The 19,408-nt window shown below is 44.1% G+C and overlaps 3 protein-coding genes across 4 annotated transcripts in view; 2 read left to right on the forward strand and 1 right to left on the reverse strand.

Annotated features, from left to right (window-relative positions):
• Positions 1–367: 367 nt before the first annotated feature.
• HAGH (hydroxyacylglutathione hydrolase) lies at positions 368–11,198 on the forward strand. 2 transcript variants are annotated; one of them, XM_077274422.1, is made up of 10 exons: positions 368–478; positions 3,619–3,806; positions 4,305–4,369; positions 5,197–5,314; positions 5,426–5,534; positions 5,652–5,755; positions 5,837–5,938; positions 7,410–7,489; positions 7,777–7,861; positions 10,933–11,198. In XM_077274422.1, exons 2-10 carry the CDS (start codon positions 3,702–3,704, stop codon positions 10,951–10,953), a joined length of 789 nt encoding a protein of 262 aa, XP_077130537.1. In that variant the 5' UTR covers positions 368–478; positions 3,619–3,701; the 3' UTR covers positions 10,954–11,198. The 2 variants fall into 2 exon arrangements, with proteins under 2 accessions (XP_077130537.1, XP_077130536.1); XM_077274421.1 differs by lacking the exon at positions 368–478 and adding an exon at positions 901–1,058.
• A 2,461-nt stretch (positions 11,199–13,659) lies between these two features.
• Positions 13,660–17,671, forward strand: FAHD1 (fumarylacetoacetate hydrolase domain containing 1). Its single transcript, XM_077274424.1, has 2 exons — positions 13,660–13,711; positions 16,716–17,671. The coding sequence occupies exon 2, from the start codon at positions 16,741–16,743 to the stop codon at positions 17,401–17,403; it is 663 nt and encodes a 220-aa protein (XP_077130539.1). The 5' UTR covers positions 13,660–13,711; positions 16,716–16,740; the 3' UTR covers positions 17,404–17,671.
• MEIOB (meiosis specific with OB-fold) overlaps positions 17,195–19,408 on the reverse strand; it is a 28,748-nt gene continuing 26,534 nt past the window's right edge. The window contains exon 14 of the mRNA XM_077274423.1: positions 17,195–17,771. Coding sequence (XP_077130538.1) covers positions 17,664–17,771 — 108 coding nt within the window. The 3' untranslated portion in view covers positions 17,195–17,663. The remainder of the gene's footprint in view (positions 17,772–19,408) is intronic.

The raw sequence follows: 19,408 nt of genomic DNA on the forward strand, positions 1-19,408 counted from the left end.
ATCAGTGCTGTATTTTATAGCATATTCTGCAGTGTGATAATAGTCTGCAGGCCATCTGTGTTGATCTGATGTCTATTCCCCCTATGGCCACTGCAGGTTACATATATAAAGTGGTTTAACACATTTGATTCGTGTAACAAATAAAGCAAAAAAGTCAGCACAACCTGTCAGTGCTTTACGATTTGATTCTACAACACTCGTATGTGGGCTGGTGAATTTTTATTTGTGCCAGGGCTGCTTTTTGGTCCCAGTCCGGCCCTGGTCTACAACCAATCATGTGACGTCACCAACGACCCTTCCCCCCTGCCCAATCATAGGACGCCCAAAATACCAGTCAGAGTGCAACTATGGTGCTGTCCGGTGGTCTCTCCTCCCTCTCCGGTGGTCTCTCCTCCCTCTCCGGTGGTCTCTCCTCCCTCTTTGCCTTTCCCAGACGTGGCCTCTGCACTTTGGCCGCTCCATCCTGGGTTACATACAGGTATACTGCCACTTTGACAGCTGAAAAGGCAAAGAGAAAGCTGATTGGTTCACACAGTATCAACGCCCTCGGCTTTTATTGGTTTGTTGAGCCCAACCCTTAACAAACCATCCGCCATCTTTAATAATGGCAGTTTCCAGTTCCCTCTTTTCCCAATATAACAAGTACTCGTTGTTGTAATGTGGACCTCACTCACGTGCCAGTGCAGCGTTGTAATGGCGCCTCTTATGTGCAGAAAATAACGCTACTACTTTCGAGGGCATTTTCCATCAACGTCAATGGCTGCCTGCTCATCCTGACTACTGCTTTTTAATTGGTCACTGGCCTGTCAGTGTCCGTTGACGATTGGCTGCTCTGTTTTGGACGTGCTTGCGTCACACGTTGGTTGGCGGCGCCGGCTGGTTGGCGTGGCGCCGTGCTGAGCGCTGATTGGCTGCCTGTCAGCAGGTAGTGGTGCGCGGCCCTGCCCTGCAGTGAGTGAACTGTGCGGCCAGCCCCCTCCGCAGGATGATGTTTGGGTGCAGTAGGAGTCTGTGGTGCGCACTGTCCTTCCTGGGAGCTGCGGCTGGCTGCAGAGTGGGTATGTGGGCACAGAGAGGGCAGCACGGCCAGCCTGTGCTGTAATGTATGGAGAGCTGGGCATTAGAATAGCTCCACTGTGGTGGGAGTTGTGTTCCTGGCCTGGGCCTTGGGGGATGTGTCTACTCACTGACAGCAAGCAGTGGTATTGCAAATAGTGGGAGGTTGGCAACTTTAGGTAGTTGTCACATGACCATAACGAATAAAAGGGGTAGAAAGTGGCCTAAAAGGAGGTCGGGCAATGCGGCCATGATATTACTGAGGCTGTGCTGGAGCGCTGCGGTGCGCAGACGACTGCGGTACAGAATGGTCCCTGTATGGGTGCATCCGAAACCTCCGAGACCACAGGCTCCGTCCTATATGGCTAACAAGTTAATTGCCCCTTTAAAATCAGGCCTTTGTGTTCTCAAAATAAAACAGTGGTAAACTCCCCTTCCTGCGCCACCGCCGCTCCCCCGCGCGGATCCAGTGTGGCTCAGGCAGTGATGCCCGCTCTTGTTTCCGCTGCTGGGAAGCAAAGTCTCACCTACCCTGCAATCTGTGAAATGAGGAGCGCCTGCTAGAACCACTTCTTACAGCTCAGCAGTGAGAGTGCTGCCTATGCAGAGTGCAGCACCAGAGACAAGTTTATCAGCTGCAGCGCTCTGCATAGGCAGCGACCGAGATGCCAGAAGCCAAGCAGTTAATGAATGGAAACTATTGAATCACAAGCCTAGCACTGCACGCACCGCAGCACTGTCACCACTCAGAGCTGCTTACGTTTTGTCCACAGGTTACAAAATATTTGCCGTTTTTGCTTATTGTTCAAAGTCTCCCTATATGTGACCATATTTCCATGTCTCCCTATATGTGCCTATTTTTCTGTGTCATCCTGTGTGTGCCACATCTGTGCGTGTTTGGGCCCAGAGTACAGTGGAGCCGAGCTGTCACCATGACGGGGCATTTTCTGCTACAAACAGCCAAGCGACCTTTGTGCCCGCCCCATCACCCTGTAAACATTCCAGTTCTACAACTCAGTGTTTCAGTTTGTCAGCAATTTCAAGATCTTCTTGCTGCCGGGAAAGAAGAAGATTATTGTTTACATTCCAAGACTAAAAAAATCTGCCGTAACCTAAAACTTCTCATAGCTGAGGTTTTGTTACAGTTGAATCCTATCCAACCACCAAAACAGTGACGGATCCAGCTGATACATTGTGCCGGGCCACACTGACACATTGTCCCTTAGTATGAGGATAGGAAAATTACCAATTTTCCTGTGTTCACATGTATGGAAAATAGCAAAATGGGCACATGCATGGAAATAAAGAAAAATGAGCCCATAAATGAGATCATTTTCCTATTTTGCTACATATGTGCCTATTTTCCTTTGTCGAAATATATGTGCCCATATTTTTCTTTATCGCCATGCATGTGCCCATTGACCATTGTCGAAATATATGTGCCCATTTTCTTTTTTCCCATATATGTGCCTATTTCTTGTTACCATATGTGCCCAATTTCATGTGTTGCCGTATGTGCTTATTTTTCTATTTCCCATATATGTGCCCTTTTTCCTTTGCCTCCTTATGTGTGCCCATTTTCCTTTGTCGCCATGTAAGTGCCCTTTTTCCTATTTCCCATATATGTGCCCATTTTTCTATGCTGTGTATAAATAGTCACATTTTCCATATAGGTGCCCATTTTCTATGTTGCCATCTAAGGGCCCATTTTTCATTTGTAACCTTTAGCTTGGAGAACCATTTTCCAGTTTGTTACTACATCTTTCCTTCAGTTTCTGGGGCAGTAAGTAGCTCTTTGGCTCATGGTATTGTCGGCCCTATTGGCTCTTACAGGTCACCCGGTCACACATAGCTCCTGTCTCTGCTCTACTGGTCATTCAGACGTGATCTGGTACCAGTGACGCAGCGTAAACCAGGCTCGCTCTGCCGAGAACAATGGCAACCTATTCGCAACCTATCGGCATGTGTCCCACTGGTTGGACGCCCACCAATAAGTTATCACCTATTCCATGGATAGGTGATAACTTGTTTTAACTGGACAGCCCCTTTAGGGGGGAGAAGTAAGCTACTTCATACTTCATTACGATCCTCATTAGAAGGAGACTCTGTGTGTCCGGATGACTGCAGCTCTGTGAGAGCTAACAGGGCCGACTATAACATACAACAAGGGGGCAACGCAGTCAGTGACTTTATTTCAGTGACTATTGGGGTGTAAACTCCTGACCCCTCGCAGATCAAAACTTTTGAAATCTTATGACACAAAAAGTTTTTCAGATTTTAGCTAGTAATATGAAGCAATTTTCCTTGAACACCTGGATGTACACCTGTGCTGTATGTCTGTGGTGGACATCATCACTGACCCCGCTGTAAACCTGTTCCATCAGCCAAAACAGAGAAAAGGAAAAATGTGCTGACTGCATGGATGAAATCCACCGGTCACTGCCCATCTGTGCGGAGGGGCCACACATGGGCCGCGCTGGATTATTCCATTAGATCTCTGACTGTTTCTGCTGAATTAGGATTATAATCGCAGATCCTTCTCTTCTTCTCCTCGCCATCCAGGCTTTGCTCGATTAGGGACCAGCAACATCCAAAAGGCACAGGAGTCTGAATTCCGAAAGACCAAACTGGTTGACCAGAGAATCATGAAGATTGAGCTCCTTCCAGCCCTCACAGACAACTATATGTACCTCCTGATTGACGAGGAGACCAAGGAGGCTGCCATTGTGGACCCTGTGCAGCCACAAAAGGTAAAGAGTGGGGTTTACCCATAGACAGACCAAAGCCGTCACCCTCAGAAGTGATCAGTAAGGAAGTAGCTAACGTCTCCTCCTTCAGACATTATATAGCAGTACTGAGCAGAGCAGCTGTAAATCCAGCTTTGGAGTGAGATAAAACACTTACTAAAAAGCAGCAGCACAGGTCTGTGTGTCCCTTTGTTCGTTCCTCTCCTCACACCACCAATTTGCCAATAGGCAGGTATAATCTGACTCCTCAGTGAGCTGGCAGTCTGTCTTGTCTTAACCAAGATTGATTTGAGCTTTTTTCAAAGTGAATGATGAGTTTAGAAGGCAAGGGAAGGAGGAGAAGTGGCTGATAAGTGGAGAAAGAATTGTTATAATCAATATTAAAATCCATCCTGCAAATCAAAGTGATTTTGGCCCTTTTGCTTGCGCACCATGGGTACGGTTTTTCTTGTAAGTCAATGACATGCAATTCTGATTAAGATTTCTTTGTTCCTTTTATAGGTCGTTGAAGCAGTGAAGAAACACGGCGTGAACCTCACATCGGTCCTCACGACGCACCATCACTGGTAGAGTGTTACTCAGTGCACTGGTTTGATTACTTCAGCACAAAGTTGTATCTTTAAGGGGTGCAGACACCACAGGCCGACATATGAAGGATAGGAGAGATTGTTGTGTCATGCATTGCACCACCAGCACTTAACCACAAATTCCTGCAGCTCCTTTAATGTTGCTGCAGGGCTCTTGGCAGTCTCCTTTTTTCTTGTCTTTTCAGCCATTTTTGTCCGACATCTCGTTCTTGGTAATGTCACTGTTGTGCCAAATTTAAGCCACTTTTTGATGACGTCTTCACATTGATTTATGCTTTGGACTTTTTTTGTGCACTTCTCCAGACTGATAACTTTGAATGATGAAACCCCTTTGCTGTGTTGTCAGCTGTTGACTTACCAGGGGTTTTGCTGGAAAAATGCAACTGAATCCTAGATCAGCTAAACTTTCTATGGGTATAATCAGAATCACTGTAAATTATGGCGGCCGTGCACTGACTACTATGTAACATGAGGATAAATGTGATCGGCCAATTCTGAACACCACCACTTCCCAATTATAAGAGGGTGTTCACACTTATGCAGCCACATTTTATTTTCCCACTCAAAATGATTTCAGTTCTTTTCTTAACAGATTTGTCAGATTATTGGCAACTTTAAAGGTGGAAAAAAGTTCTGAAATTATTTTCTTAGTATGATTTTTTTTTTTTTTTTTACATGAAAACCTGCCATTTCAACAGGGGTGTGTAGACTTTTTATATTCACTGTATGGAACAGAGTCCATCTAATATACATTAATAATCCCAGAAGGTTTTAACACACATTTGTCGTATATTGTATGTCCACAGGGACCATGCCGGAGGAAATGAGAAACTTGTCAAAATGGTTTCTGGGTTAAAAGTCTACGGAGGAGACAGCAGGGTTGGAGCGTTAACCCAGACGGTGTCCCATCTCACAACGTTTCAGGTGAGGTCCTTCTTGAGCAGCTTCTCCATACTCTGCTCGGTGCACTCTGCTCGGTGCACTCTTGTCTGTATACTCTGTGCTATGTAATTATTCCTTCTCGTATGTCATCAGGTGGGGTCTCTTCACGTAAAGTGTCTTTACACCCCGTGTCACACTTCTGGGCATATCTGCTACTACGTGACGAAGCCTAACAGCTCCGAGCCCCCTGCTGTATTTACAGGTGGGCATTTAGGAACAGGGGCTCGGTGGGCCTGCACTTAATATACCGTCCATAGGTCCTGTGATGACCACATCTCTGACTTCTCTACTTTTCACATCTCCTTCACTCTTCTCCTAGGGGACACCCTCTTTGTGGCTGGTTGTGGGAAATTCTTTGAAGGGACGGCGGAGGAGATGTACCAGGCTCTGATCGAAATATTGGGGCGTCTTCCTCCAGAAACTGTAATGACTCATTTGGTGTTATTTTTCTAGACCTGTTAGAACTTTCTTCTGTGATAGATATGTTCTCTCCCCCTCTTATAGAGAGTCTACTGTGGACACGAATATACAATCAACAACCTGAAGTTTGCCCGTCACGTGGAGCCCAACAATGAGGCCATCAAACAGAAGCTCGCATGGGCCAAAGTAAGGCGGACCGAGATTTCTAGCCCTTACTGAGCACTGGAGTGTTATGTCCTCCTTATCTGTAGTAAACATAATGCGCGTCCGTTCTTTCACATAAAACCTATATAATCTTCTTATTCCCTCACAGCAAGGTAAAACTGCTTCTTTGCACAAGCCACCCAGTATATCCCGGAACTGTCCCAATTATCACCCTGTAACTTGCCAGTCACTCCTTTTTAAGTGGGTGGTTCCTCTTCAACGAAATTCTGCCAGCACTATAGGAGCTGAAACGTCCTTTCACTTCCCAGCATGCTTTGCTTCTGCCACTATCCAATAATTTGCCTGTCCTAAACTGAAAGCCCACTTTCCTGTTATGCCTGTTTGACAGAGGAGAGTAGGAGCAGAGAGATAAGACCCTCTCCAACTTCTTATAGAGTGACAAAGATCAGACCCACTCTCTTGTAGACAAAACCACCCTCGCTTCCTGTAGAGTGACCAATACCCGCCCCTGCTGGGTGAAGAGCGACCGAGACTATCCCCCGCTGGCTGTAGAGCGCCGAAGACCCGCCCCCGCTGGCTGTAGAGTGACCAATACCCGCCCCTGCTGGGTGAAGAGCGACCGAGACTATCCCCCGCTGGCTGTAGAGTGCCGAAGACCCGCCCCCGCTGGCTGTAGAGTGACCAATACCCGCCCCTGCTGGGTGAAGAGCGACCGAGACTATCCCCCGCTGGCTGTAGAGCGCCGAAGACCCGCCCCCGCTGGCTGTAGAGCGACAATGACCCACCCCCTTGCTGGCTGTAAAGCAACCAAGACTCCCTCCCCGCTGGCTATAGAGCGACCATGACCCGCCCCCGCTGGCTTTAGAGCGACCAAGACCCGCCCCCGCTGGCTGTAGAGTGACAAAGACCCGCCCCGCTGGCTGTAGAGTGACAAAGACCCGCCCCCGCTGACTGTAGAGCGACCAAGACCCGCCCCTGCTGGCTGTAGAGCGACCTGCCCCTGCTTCATGTAATTCGTTTCTATGTCTTTGATTGGATTACACTTCACTGACAACATGCAGTGGACAGAAAGTTACAAGGAAGGCAGACACCTAATGGGGTCATATAGTGACACAATAGTCATCAAATGTCTAAACCGCCCTAGACTTACATGGTAGGCGGTAGTAATGTGAGGGTTGGGCAGTACCGAGTCTCCATCACCGCTCCCACCCTGCCGAAAGGTAATCTAAGACAGACTGGTTACTACAGACTCATGGCCTGACAACCCTGTATAAAAATATATTCTACTGGTTTCTAGGCAGTGTGTCCCTAGCAACCAAACTACTGAGCTTTATCTGAAAGCTTTATTGATACTGAACTTCTTGCAGAGACAGGGAGTGTGAGCTCAGTGATAGTTACTCCCTGTGTTCTGGAAATTATCTATATAGCAGTAGGTTGTCAGAATGTCTACTCCTCTCTATAAGAACCTGCTCTTGGTTATTTTACCTTTCAGGAGACGTACAATAATGGAGAACCCACCATCCCCTCCACTCTGTCTGAAGAGCTCACATTTAACCCTTTCATGAGGGTCAGGTAAGCAAAAATGCCTATTTAAAGGGATATTGTAGTAGAACTGCAACACTGTGTTTCAGAGCTCCAAACCCTCTGTATTGACAGTAACATGATAGAATTCTGCTTACCTGCAGTCACCACTAGAGGGAGCTCACTGCATACTTTGCAGACATCTAACTCCATCAGCTCCCTCTAGTGGTGGATGCAGGAAGCATGAGTTTTACATTTCCAGTTTTTGTCTATTTGCTGAGGATTTTTTGCTATACACTGGTCTCCTGATTGGATTTTCTGTCCCCCCTTCCCCACAGGGAGAAGTCAGTGCAGCAGCACGCGGGGGCAGACAACCCCATATCTACAATGGCCGCTATCCGCAAAGAGAAAGACAATTTTAAGGTGCCAAAAGACTGAATCCATCTCGGCAGCTCAATCTTCCAGATCACTTTTTTTTTCATTTGATTATCACGGGTCTGACACTCAATTGCTTCCCTTTGTCCTGTCTGACCATCTCCCATAATTTTGCTTTCTCCAAAAATGGACTTTCCGAGTGCAAGTGAATGTGCGAAAAGGATGTTGTGTGAGCGTGCAGAGTCCGGGCAGTGAGCGCAGCTGACGTATAGATCTAAAGCCGGCGAAGAATATGACCCTGTTCACACTGGCACCACAGAAGTCCCTGGATTCAATCTGCAGGGGGTTCTACAGTGTTTTGTGCCGCCCCCCGTGTGAAGAGTCTAAACAAAAAATTGGCAAGGTGTTTTTATTAATTTAGGTGATGATATGGCATTGCTGTGTCAGACATTTAGAAGTCCCGGGTAGAATGGTCTGAATTGAGTCAGGTGTCATGGCCGCAGTCAGACGCCATGATAACACCAGGCTAGGAGGTGTAATGGGTCCCAAAAAAAATCCTCCAAGAGGGGACTGTAAGGAAGAGAAAGCTATATGTTCAGCTCATCCTTCTGAAGAGGAGTCACCCAACACCTACAGGCCCATAGAGAATTATTGGAGGGGCGCTCAGACTTACGCACTGCCGTTAGTGCCCCCTCAGAGATACAATTTGACACCCAATGATCTATAAACAATCACCAATTCTGCGGATAGGTAATAACTGGTTTTCACCGGACAACCCCTTTAAGGTCTTAGTCCACTTTGGATATACCTTTTCTTAGAAGGGTCCACTGATTATAAATATAATGATGATCACGAAGACATCACTAATGCGGGAATCTATCAAGTCTTTAATTCTACCACAGCTCCCCCACAGGGGAAAGAAAGTATTGCAGGATTCCCATTGAAATCAGTTGACTGTCCATGTAATATGTGGAAATGTCGGGTCCTCCAGATCAACAGACGTTCGGATCTCCGCCATATTAACACAGATTTTCCCCTTTAATTGGGTGATTTAGTGCCTGCTGCTTCTTCCACTTGGCATTGTGTTACAGGAGCGTATGAGGGTAAAGATGGTGCAGTTGGGGCATGTGTCAAGCACTAGTCTAAGTCACAAGACAAGGGCTATAAGACGTCTTAAAGTCACGCAACGTAGCATCGCAGCCATTGATGCTGATGGTCGCACACGATTCCGGCAGGGTTGGATACGACAACTTTGCGATTCCTGATGTTTGACTCCTCGTTCTCACCAGCAGCGCCTTCCATGTATGATTTGCTTTCCTAGAATATACAGTTGTCCCAAGGAGGGGGCTACAAACCGGACCCCCCACCTCCAAGCCTGGATAATCACTACCAGCCCACGTTGCACTTTTAATGCCCATTTTTATGGAACGTGTGCTCTTCAGAAATGCAGAATATGTTCCATTTGTTGCAATAATCACTCGTGTATATAACGTGATAAAGACAGAATAAATATATATATTTATCTCTTATTAATGTGCCAGACTGCACCAAGGAGGGAAGCGCATCACTACATAAGCAAATATTAAGGGTATGCAGACTTTTGCAACAATTGGCGTTATCTAAAAAGAAGCCTCTTTGCTAAAAAGTCTTAAAAACCTCCTACCGTTCTGTGCCTTCAGCATCCTGCACAGACTAATGTGTCTCCATGGTTACAGACTACAAACAGATCCTGCCTAGTCTGATCCTGTAGTCACCTTTTTACTTTATCGTGGTTACCAACGACACAGGGTCTATCGTCTGTAAGTATGGAAACATGGAGGTCTGCATGGGGGCTGCAGACCTAAAACGGGAGGAGATTGTAAATCAAGACTGGTTGGCTATTACTCTTCATTCTGGATTCGCTGGACTGAAGGAATCCGTTTGCCACTGGCTCTCCAAGAGATTGTTTCCTAGCTAAAACCACTGGCCGTACACTGTAGCAGGGAGTGTAGACTTCATGATGGGGGTCTCTAACTAAAGCTTTGAGAGAAATAAAGATCATCGCTCTCTCTGCATCTGTTTATTACATTTGTCGCCCATTTATGTTATTGAGCACATGTGATACCACATTCCACCAGCAGTGGTCACTGTGGCACAAATGAGAGGATCGTCAGCGATCGCTGCTGATCGGGTTTGGTTCGGAGGCCCCTGGTATCTACACGAGTCCAGTCTGCTGCTGAATGTAATGATCTGCTATCCAGCATAATAAGGGTTAATCCTGTAGCGGTCTGTTCTGGACGATGCTGTGTAATAACATTGTAAAGTACCTTCTGCAATAAATCACACATCACAGTGACTCATGGAGTATCTAAATGTATCCTGTGTGATACTATCTGCTGAGCTGGTGTATCTAAGCCTATCATGTGGTACTGTTTGAGCTGTGTATCTATTCCTATTGTGTGATACTGTCTGGTGAGCTGTGTATCTAATCCTATTGTGTGATACTGTCTGGTGAGCCGTGTATCTAATCCTATCCTGTGTGATACTGTCTGCTGAGCTGTGTATCTAATCCTATCCTGTGTGATACTGTCTGCTGAGCTGTGTATCTAATCCTATCCTGTGTGATACTGTCTGCTGAGCTGTGTATATTCCTATCGTTTGGTGCTGTCAGGTGAACTGGTCTATCTTATCCTCTCCTGTGTGATATTGTCTGCTGAGATGGTGTATCCAAGCCTATTATGTGTGATACAGTTTGCTGTTGGTGGTGTATCTAACTGCCTTCTGCGATGCAGTCTGCTGGATCGATGTATCTAAGCCTGTGTGTAATTCTTCCTGTACAACACGAGTTGTGATACTTTGTGTATCTAAGCCCAACATGTGGGTTTCACTCTTCACTCAGTATCTACCTTCACTGTAAACTTCCAGTCTCTCCTCCAGCCTGACATGGCTGATAACAGCGAGCATTAGATTACGTTCCGCATCACAACAAATAGGGATCAGGTTTGGGGGTGACGTGTGATCATTTTGGTGTCTGAGTTCCGCCCTCATTTCGGTAATGGCTCTCCAATCTATACCAATCAGTAAATCTTTTTTTCCTTTTTAATGGTGCCGCCCCTTTAACAATGAACCACGTTTTCCAGAGCTCTTCGTCCCGGCTGTAGCTGGAGGACACCGAGGTTACTGGAAAAAGCCACAGTCTTCCTGAAGAAACGCAAATCAATGCACAATTAGGAAAAAAAGGGAAGAGATAAAGCTGCTGTGATACGGGGGTGCAGATATAGAGACCCCGGACTGAAGAAGACATGATGCGTTTATGGACAAGACCCCTCATCCGGAGCTTCACATCTTTCTGGAGATTTTGCTTCCACTCTCTACATATATAATAAATATGTTGCAATTACAAAAAGATTCTTTTTTTTTTTTTTTAAAGATCATATTCTTTAAATTACTCTTTCTGCCCTATTAGCATTTCACCACTAGGTGGCAGACTATGACCAGCATTGCTCTGAGCGTGGGGCGTTAGAATAAATCAATATAATAATACAGGAGGTAACTCAGGATCAGTAATGTAATGTATGTACACAGTGACTGCACCAGCAGAATAGTGAGTGCAGCTCTGGGGTATAATACAGGAGGTAACTGAGGATCAGTAATGTAATGTATGTACACAGTGACTGCACCAGCAGAATAGTGAGTGCAGCTCTGGAGTATAATACAGGAGGTAACTCAGGATCAGTAATGTAATGTATGTACACAGTGACTGCACCAGCAGAATAGTGAGTGCAGCTCTGGAGTATAATACAGGAGGTAACTCAGAATCAGTAATGTAATGTATGTACACAGTGACTGCACCAGCAGAATAGTGAGTGCAGCTCTGGGGTATAATACAGAGTGTAACTCAGGATCAGTAATGTAATGTATGCACACAGTGACTGCACCAGCAGAATAGTGAGTGCAGCTCTGGAGTATAATACAGGAGGTAACTCAGGATCAGTAATGTAATGTATGTACACAGTGACCGCACCAGCAGAATAGTGAGTGCAGCTCTGGAGTATAATACAGGATGTAACTCAGGATCAGTAATGTAATGTATGTACACAGTGACTGCACCAGCAGAATAGTGAGTGCAGCTCTGGGATATAATACAGGATATAACTCAGGATCAGTAATGTAATGTATGTACACAGTGACCGCACCAGCAGAATAGTGAGTGCAGCTCTGGAGTATAATACAGGATGTAGCTCAGGATCAGTAATGTAATATATGTACACAGTGACCGCACCAGCAGAATAGTGAGTGCAGCTCTGGAGTATAATACAGGATGTAACTCAGGATCAGTAATGTAATGTATGTACACAGTGACTGCACCAGCAGAATAGTGAGTGCAGCTCTGGAGTATAATACAGGACGTAACTCAGGATCAGTAATGTAATGTATGTACACAGTGACTGCACCAGCAGAATACTGAGTGCAGCTCTGGGGTATAATACAGGATGTAACTCAGGATCAGTAATGTAATGTATGTATACAGTGACTGCACCAGCAGAATAGTGAGTGCAGCTCTGGAGTATAATACAGGACGTAACTCAGGATCAGTAATGTAATGTATGTACACAGTGACTGCACTAGCAGAATAGTGAGTGTAGCTCTGGAGTATAATACAGGATGTAACTCAGGATCAGTAATGTATGTACACAGTGACTGCACCAGCAGAATAGTGAGTACAGCTCTGGAGTATAATACAGGAGGTAACTCAGGATCAGTAATGTAATGTATGTATACAGTGACTGCACCAGCAGAATAGTGAGTGCAGCTCTGGAGTATAATACAGGACGTAACTCAGGATCAGTAATGTACTGTATGCACACAGTGACTGCACCAGCAGAATAGTGAGTGCAGCTCTGGAGTATAATACAGGAGGTAACTGAGGATCAGTAATGTAATGTATGTACACAGTGACTGCACCAGCAGAATAGTGAGTGCAGCTCTGGAGTATAATACAGGAGGTAACTCAGGATCAGTAATGTAATGTATGTACACAGTGACTGCACCAGCAGAATAGTGAGTGCAGCTCTGGAGTATAATACAGGACGTAACTCAGGATCAGTAATGTAATGTATGTACACAGTGACTGCACTAGCAGAATAGTGAGTACAGCTCTGGAGTATAATACAGGATGTAACTCAGGATCAGTAATGTAATGTATGTACACAGTGACTGCACCAGCAGAATAGTGAGTTCAGCTCTGATAAGATAGTGTATAAAAGTGAACCTATGCTACAATAAGTAAGATATTATTTTTACTTGTCCCTGAATGACTAAGCAGCTGCCATCATCTCATGAAAGAGTTCAAAGTTTAGCTCCAATATCCCTTTTACATTTACAGATAGTGGCAAAAGTATTTATAACGTGCACGTGTCTGACATTGACCGGAATCGAGAAAATTTCCATCTATTTAGCCTTTTCTTTAAAAAATCTTCTCTCACATCTATACATTAAATATATACACTATGTGTGTAGATATAATAATATAATATACATTAGCAGCAGATCTCTGCTCTGATTAAGAGGATTTCTTTCACAATTGGAGAATACTTGTTTGATGCCGTAGTAAGGTTAGGAACTGGGAATTGTCCAGGGTGACATCCCCTATAAACGTATTGGAAGTATCCGCCAGCCATGGGTAACAGGCAGGATATCAGTGTCTGTGTAGGGACTGTACCATTCTGAAGCTTGTCCAGGGGGTGCTCTGTCTTCTATGTACATTGCAGTAACCTTCTGCTCAGCTATTGGTGAATAGTTTTGGGTCAGTGACATGCAGGGTTAATAATACACGGATTTATGGTGTGGCTATAGTCAGTACACCCCTCCCATACCCTCCCCCTCAGACACTTCCTGTTCCTCCATGTGCACTGGAAGGTAAGAGCTGCACTCTGGGCTGGGGGTTCATTTACTTTAAATTGTATATTATGCTGCATTTTTACAGAAGTGGACGGAGCAGATCTGCTGAAAGGTCGCCCGATATTTACACTTCAAGGTCATCCTGAAAGCAGAAGCAAAGCATCATGGGACATGTAGTCTTAAAACAACCTGTCAGCCTGAGATCAGTCACTGCTGGGTTTGAGTAATTAAAGGGACACTTCATAAAGAACCGATGTTCCCTGCAGATCGCCTCCTCTGCACACTACAGCAAGAACACTTAAAAATCCCCTAAAATACTTATTGGGTCTCATCTGCAGTATTCTGCTTTCTAGCAGCTGGTGGGATATATGAATAGCCGCCTCCAGCCCTTATACCTAAAGGGTTAATACCCACCTTAATAAATGGGTATTGTTGGATAGTTCTCGGAAATTCAAGCACTTTAGCAATTTACTGTTTATTAAAAATTGTAGCCGTTCTTGAGATATTAACACTTTTCTTTACAGCTTGTTGCCTTGGAGAACGACCACTGCTGCCAAACTGCAGAACATGTGAATTGCTTGCAAGCTCCTTTCTATTGAGTTTGTAAGCACTTTTGAAGCAGGAGCGCGCTGTTACCTCCTAATTCATGCCAACTTCAGCACAGTGCTTAATAGCTGGACAGCAAGGTGGTCGGTCTCCAAGGCAACGAGATGTAAACAACAGTGTTCATAGCGCAAGAACGGAATCAGAGTTCAGTGAGCAGTGAAGTGTAAAGCAGCGAACAGCCTCCTTTTCTCATAAACAACATATCTTCAAGATAAATGGCAAATGATTGCTGAGGGTCAGACTTCTAGGACCATCTACGATCACAAGAGCAGGAGTCCCAAAGTCACCTGTGTGAATGAAGTGGTACTGAGCATGTGCTACCGTCTAGAGCAGAGGTGGCTGCACATGCTCAGTACCACTTCATTCTAACGTTGTTCTCTGGATCAGGATCTATAACGTGCTGCTTGAAGGTCAGGCATTAGTGTAACACATATGGTTCTCTTTAGGAAGATCAGTCTTTGGGACCTCCCTCTCTAGGACATTCATGGGTCTTAGGAAGTTCTTTAGGCTACGTTCACATTTGCGTTGTGCGCCGCAGCGTCGGCGACGCAACGCACAACGCAAATGTGAACGCATGCACAACGCAAATGTGAACGTATGCACAACGCAAATGTGAACGCATGCACAACGCAGCGTTTTGTGACGCATGCGTCCTTTTTTGCTTGATTTTGGACGCACAAAAAATGCAACTTGCTGCGTCCTGTGCGCCCTGACGCGTGCGCCGCAGCGACGCATGCGTCACAAAACGCAAATGCAACGCATGTCCATGCGCCCCCATGTTAAATATAGGGGTGCATGACGCATGCGGCGACACAGCGGCGCCCGACGCTGCGTCACACAACGCTAATGTGAACGTAGCCTTAAAGAAAAATAATTGCAGATCCGAGGAGGTCAACTTCTGGCAGTGTCTTAATACTGAGCATTGCCTTAAATATTTTCTGATCTCTTGAAAGCAAACAGCACCACTAAATATCGTCTTTAAAGGGGTGTCCAATTTAGTTACCCATTTTCGTACACTCTATTCTGAGCTAATTGAGGAAGGTCCTCAGTTTTTGGCCACAGAGGAGAGCAGTTATAAAGAGCGTCTCTTGCTCTGGAGGACCTGTCCAGTCATGCATTATATAGAAAACTCATTGATTTGATTGGACAATGTGTAATTCCTAATTTTCCCTGTGATGGCGCTGCAGGGAAACTGATGACTTTGATTTCCCCACAGATCGCAGCTGATTTCTGGGTGTCTAAGGAAATCTAAAGTTGTAATCGGTTCCTGTGAATTTGCCATAACTGTCCAAAATGGGAATACCCTTTTAAAGGGCTATTTCAGAAAAATCAAATTAGGATAGGGTTCGATTGATAGGACCCCTAGCAATCCTGAGATTGGGGCTCCCATTTTGAATGGAGCAGAGGGTGGAGTTTGCTCTACCTCCGCTCAATTCATTGTCTATGGCTGTGTTATAGATGCCGATTCTTGGGTCCCAAATCCCCAATCTTGGGATCACAAGTTATCCCCTATCCCATGGATAAGGGCATAGCTTGTTTTTGGGGGGGTTGAATAAACCTTTAACATCACTACTTGATTTTTAAAAAAGTACTTAAGCAGGGGTGTGTCTAAAAGCTGAAGGAGTAAGCAGAGGTGTGGCTAAAATATGAAGTAGTTAGGCAGGGGTGTGGCTAAAATATGAACTAGTTAAGCAGGGGTGTGGCTAAAAGCTGAAGGAGTAAGCAGAGGTGTGGCTAAAAGATGATGTAGTAAAGCATGGGTGGGGCCATGTCACTGAAGCCAAACCTGATTTATTCAGTTTCATTCAATTACTAAATTCATGTTTTTCTAGGGGTATGGCTAAAAGCTGAAGGAGTAAGCAGAGGTGTGGCTAAAATATGAAGTAGTTAGGCAGGGGTGTGGCTAAAAGCTGAAGGAGTAAGCAGAGGTGTGGCTAAAATATGAAGTAGTTAAGCAGGGGTGTGGCTAAAAGCTGAAGGAGTAAGCAGAGGTGTGGCTAAAATATGAAGTAGTTAGGCAGGGTGTGGCTAAAAGCTGAAGGAGTAAGCAGAGGTGTGGCTAAAATATGAAGTAGTTAAGCAGGGGTGTGGCTAAAAGCTGAAGGAGTAAGCAGAGGTGTGGCTAAAATATGAAGTAGTTAGGCAGGGTGTGGCTAAAAGCTGAAGGAGTAAGCAGAGGTGTGGCTAAAATATGAAGTAGTTAAGCAGGGGTGTGGCTAAAAGCTGAAGGAGTAAGCAGAGGTGTGGCTAAAATATGAAGTAGTTAGGCAGGGTGTGGCTAAAAGCTGAAGGAGTAAGCAGAGGTGTGGCTAAAAGTTGATGTAGTAAAGCATTGGTGGGGACCACGTAACTCTGAAGCCAAACCTAATTTATTCAGTTTTATCCAATTACTAAATTCATGTTTTTCTATTTGTAGTTTCATCTAAGTTCTAAAAAGGATTATGGCCTCCCCTAAAAATTTGACCCGGTTTTGGGAATGGGGCAGAAAAATTATTTGTGTTGGCAGGAATTATACTGAACACGCTAAAGAGCTGAAGAACGCGGTGCCTACAGAACCAGTTCTGTTCCTCAAATCCCCTTCGGCCTACGTACGGGAGGGCGCTCCCATCCTTATGCCATACTACACCAATAATCTACATCATGAAGTTGAACTGGGAGTGGTGATTGGCAAAGGAGGCAAAGATATAGCCCAGTCGAGCGCGATGGACCACGTGGAGGGCTATGCCCTGTGCCTGGATATGACAGCTAGGGATGTACAGGACCAGTGCAAGCAGAAAGGACTTCCCTGGACTTTAGCAAAAGCCTTTGACACGTCATGTCCGGTCAGTGACCTGATCCCCAGAGATACTATAAAGGACCCCCATAATGTAAAGATATGGCTGAAAGTCAATGACATCCTCAGACAAGAAGGAAGCACGTCGTCCATGATCTTTTCCATTCCTTTTCTCATCAGTTACATCAGCAGAGTCATCACCTTGGAAGAAGGCGACCTTATACTAACGGGGACCCCGGAAGGCGTAGCCGCTGTGCAGGAAAACGACGAGATGGTGGCGGGAATTGATGATATTATTAGCATGAAGTTCCAAATTAAGAAACGGTCCTAGTAAAGTTTTACAGTTGCTTAAAGTATTATTCTGGTTCCTTCAATGTAATTTTCTTACATTCCATGAAGATGTATTATTAATAGAAAGTAATTAATACTATGTAAATAACTTTAGCAAATGGTTTTTAATTTTGATTTATCAACATGGGAACCAAAAAAAAAAATTCTAATATCTTGAACAGTTGCTTTGTTTACAAAGCGTGCATGCAAACATTGTGTGAAACAGAACGTGGACATGTTAGGGTTAATATTAAAATGTGATTAACCCATGGAGGCTTTGGTGTGCTTTGCTGCTTCATTAGGATCTGCTGCTTTGCAGGACAGAATGGTGACGCGCAGCCCGTTCCTGGAATTGCTGGCGATAGCAGCCTGAAACGGTAGAAAAAAAAAATACAAATATCTGCCTTATAAATATATCAAAGGAACTGTAATATGGGGGATGATGATGCATGATATCATAGGAACCCATGGCCATCCCTATTGTTGTACCTGGTGTAATAGAGGAACTGTGAGCACAGCCAATGTAGGTGTAAACTACGGTACGTGGCAGACTTTTATGTTACATTTACTTTTCTTTACCTCTTATATATTTATTTTTAAAAATTTTTATTTCGAATAAAATTAATATTGTATTTATATATTTATTTCTTAAATGTATTTTTTTCTTTATATATTTTTATATTTTATTTATATTTTTTATTTATCTATAGTGCTTTATATAGTTTTATGTAGTTGTAATAAAATGTATATTTTATTTATATGTTTATGTTAAATGTATTTTTTACCTTTTATATATTTATTTACTTTTTATTATATTTTTTGTATATTTATACTACAATTTGTTTTATTTATGTATTTATTTATTTTTTTCCATATTGCTATCTATATTTTAAAAAAAAATGAAATTTATTTTATTGGTTATTAGGCCTCATTTTACCTTACTTGCTCTTCATATGGACATTAGCAGCAATAGATAGACTCAGGACCCTATTTCTTTTTATAGAAATGTTATCTGAGCATGCTCTGATGTGGACAAATGTCATGATAAAGATGGTAGGAGGAGGTGAGCTGTGACATCACCTATTGTGAATGGTGGATCCTGTGTTATCTACTGTATATAGAGGGGATATCAGTCATTGTACAGGAGGAGGAGGTGAGCTGTAACATCACCTATTCTGAATGGTGGATCCTGTGTTATCTACTGTATATAGAGCTGTTATCAGTTATTGTACAGGAGGAGGAGGTGAGCTGTGACATCAGCTATTGTGAATGGTGGATCCTGTGTTATCTACTGTATATAGAGGTGTTATCAGTCATTGTACAGGAGGAGAAGGTGAGCTGTGATATCACCTATTGTGAATGGAGGAACCTGTGTTATCTACTGTATATAGAGGTGTTATCAGTCATTGTACAGGAGGAGGAGGTGAGCTGTGACATCACCTATTGTGAATGGTGGATCCTGTGTTATCTACTGTATATAGAGGTGTTATCAGTCATTGTACAGGAGGAGAAGGTGAGCTGTGATATCACCTATTGTGAATGGAGGAACCTGTGTTATCTACTGTATATAGAGGTGTTATCAGTCATTGTACAGGAGGAGGAGGTGAGCTGTGACATCACCTATTGTGAATGGTGGACCCTGTGTTATCTACTGTTCAGTCATATGAAAAAGTTTGGGCACCCCTATTAATCTTAAGCTTAATGTTTTATAAAAATTGTTTTTTTTGCAACAGCTATTTCAGTTTCATATATCTAATAACTGTTGGACACAGTAATGTTTCTGCCTTGAAATGAGGTTTATTGTACTAACAGAAAATGTGCAATCTGCATTCAAACAAAATTTGACAGGTGCATAAGTATGGGCACCCTTATCATTTTCTTGTTTTAAATACTCCTACCTACTTTTTACTGACTTACGAAAGCACTTTTTTTGATTTTGTAACCTCATTGAGCTTTGAACTTCATAGCCAGGTGTATGCAATCATGAGAAAAGCTACTTAAAGTGG

The sequence above is a fragment of the Ranitomeya variabilis genome, chromosome 7 (genome assembly GCF_051348905.1).
Source record: "Ranitomeya variabilis isolate aRanVar5 chromosome 7, aRanVar5.hap1, whole genome shotgun sequence".
Taxonomy (NCBI): Eukaryota; Metazoa; Chordata; class Amphibia; order Anura; family Dendrobatidae; genus Ranitomeya; species Ranitomeya variabilis.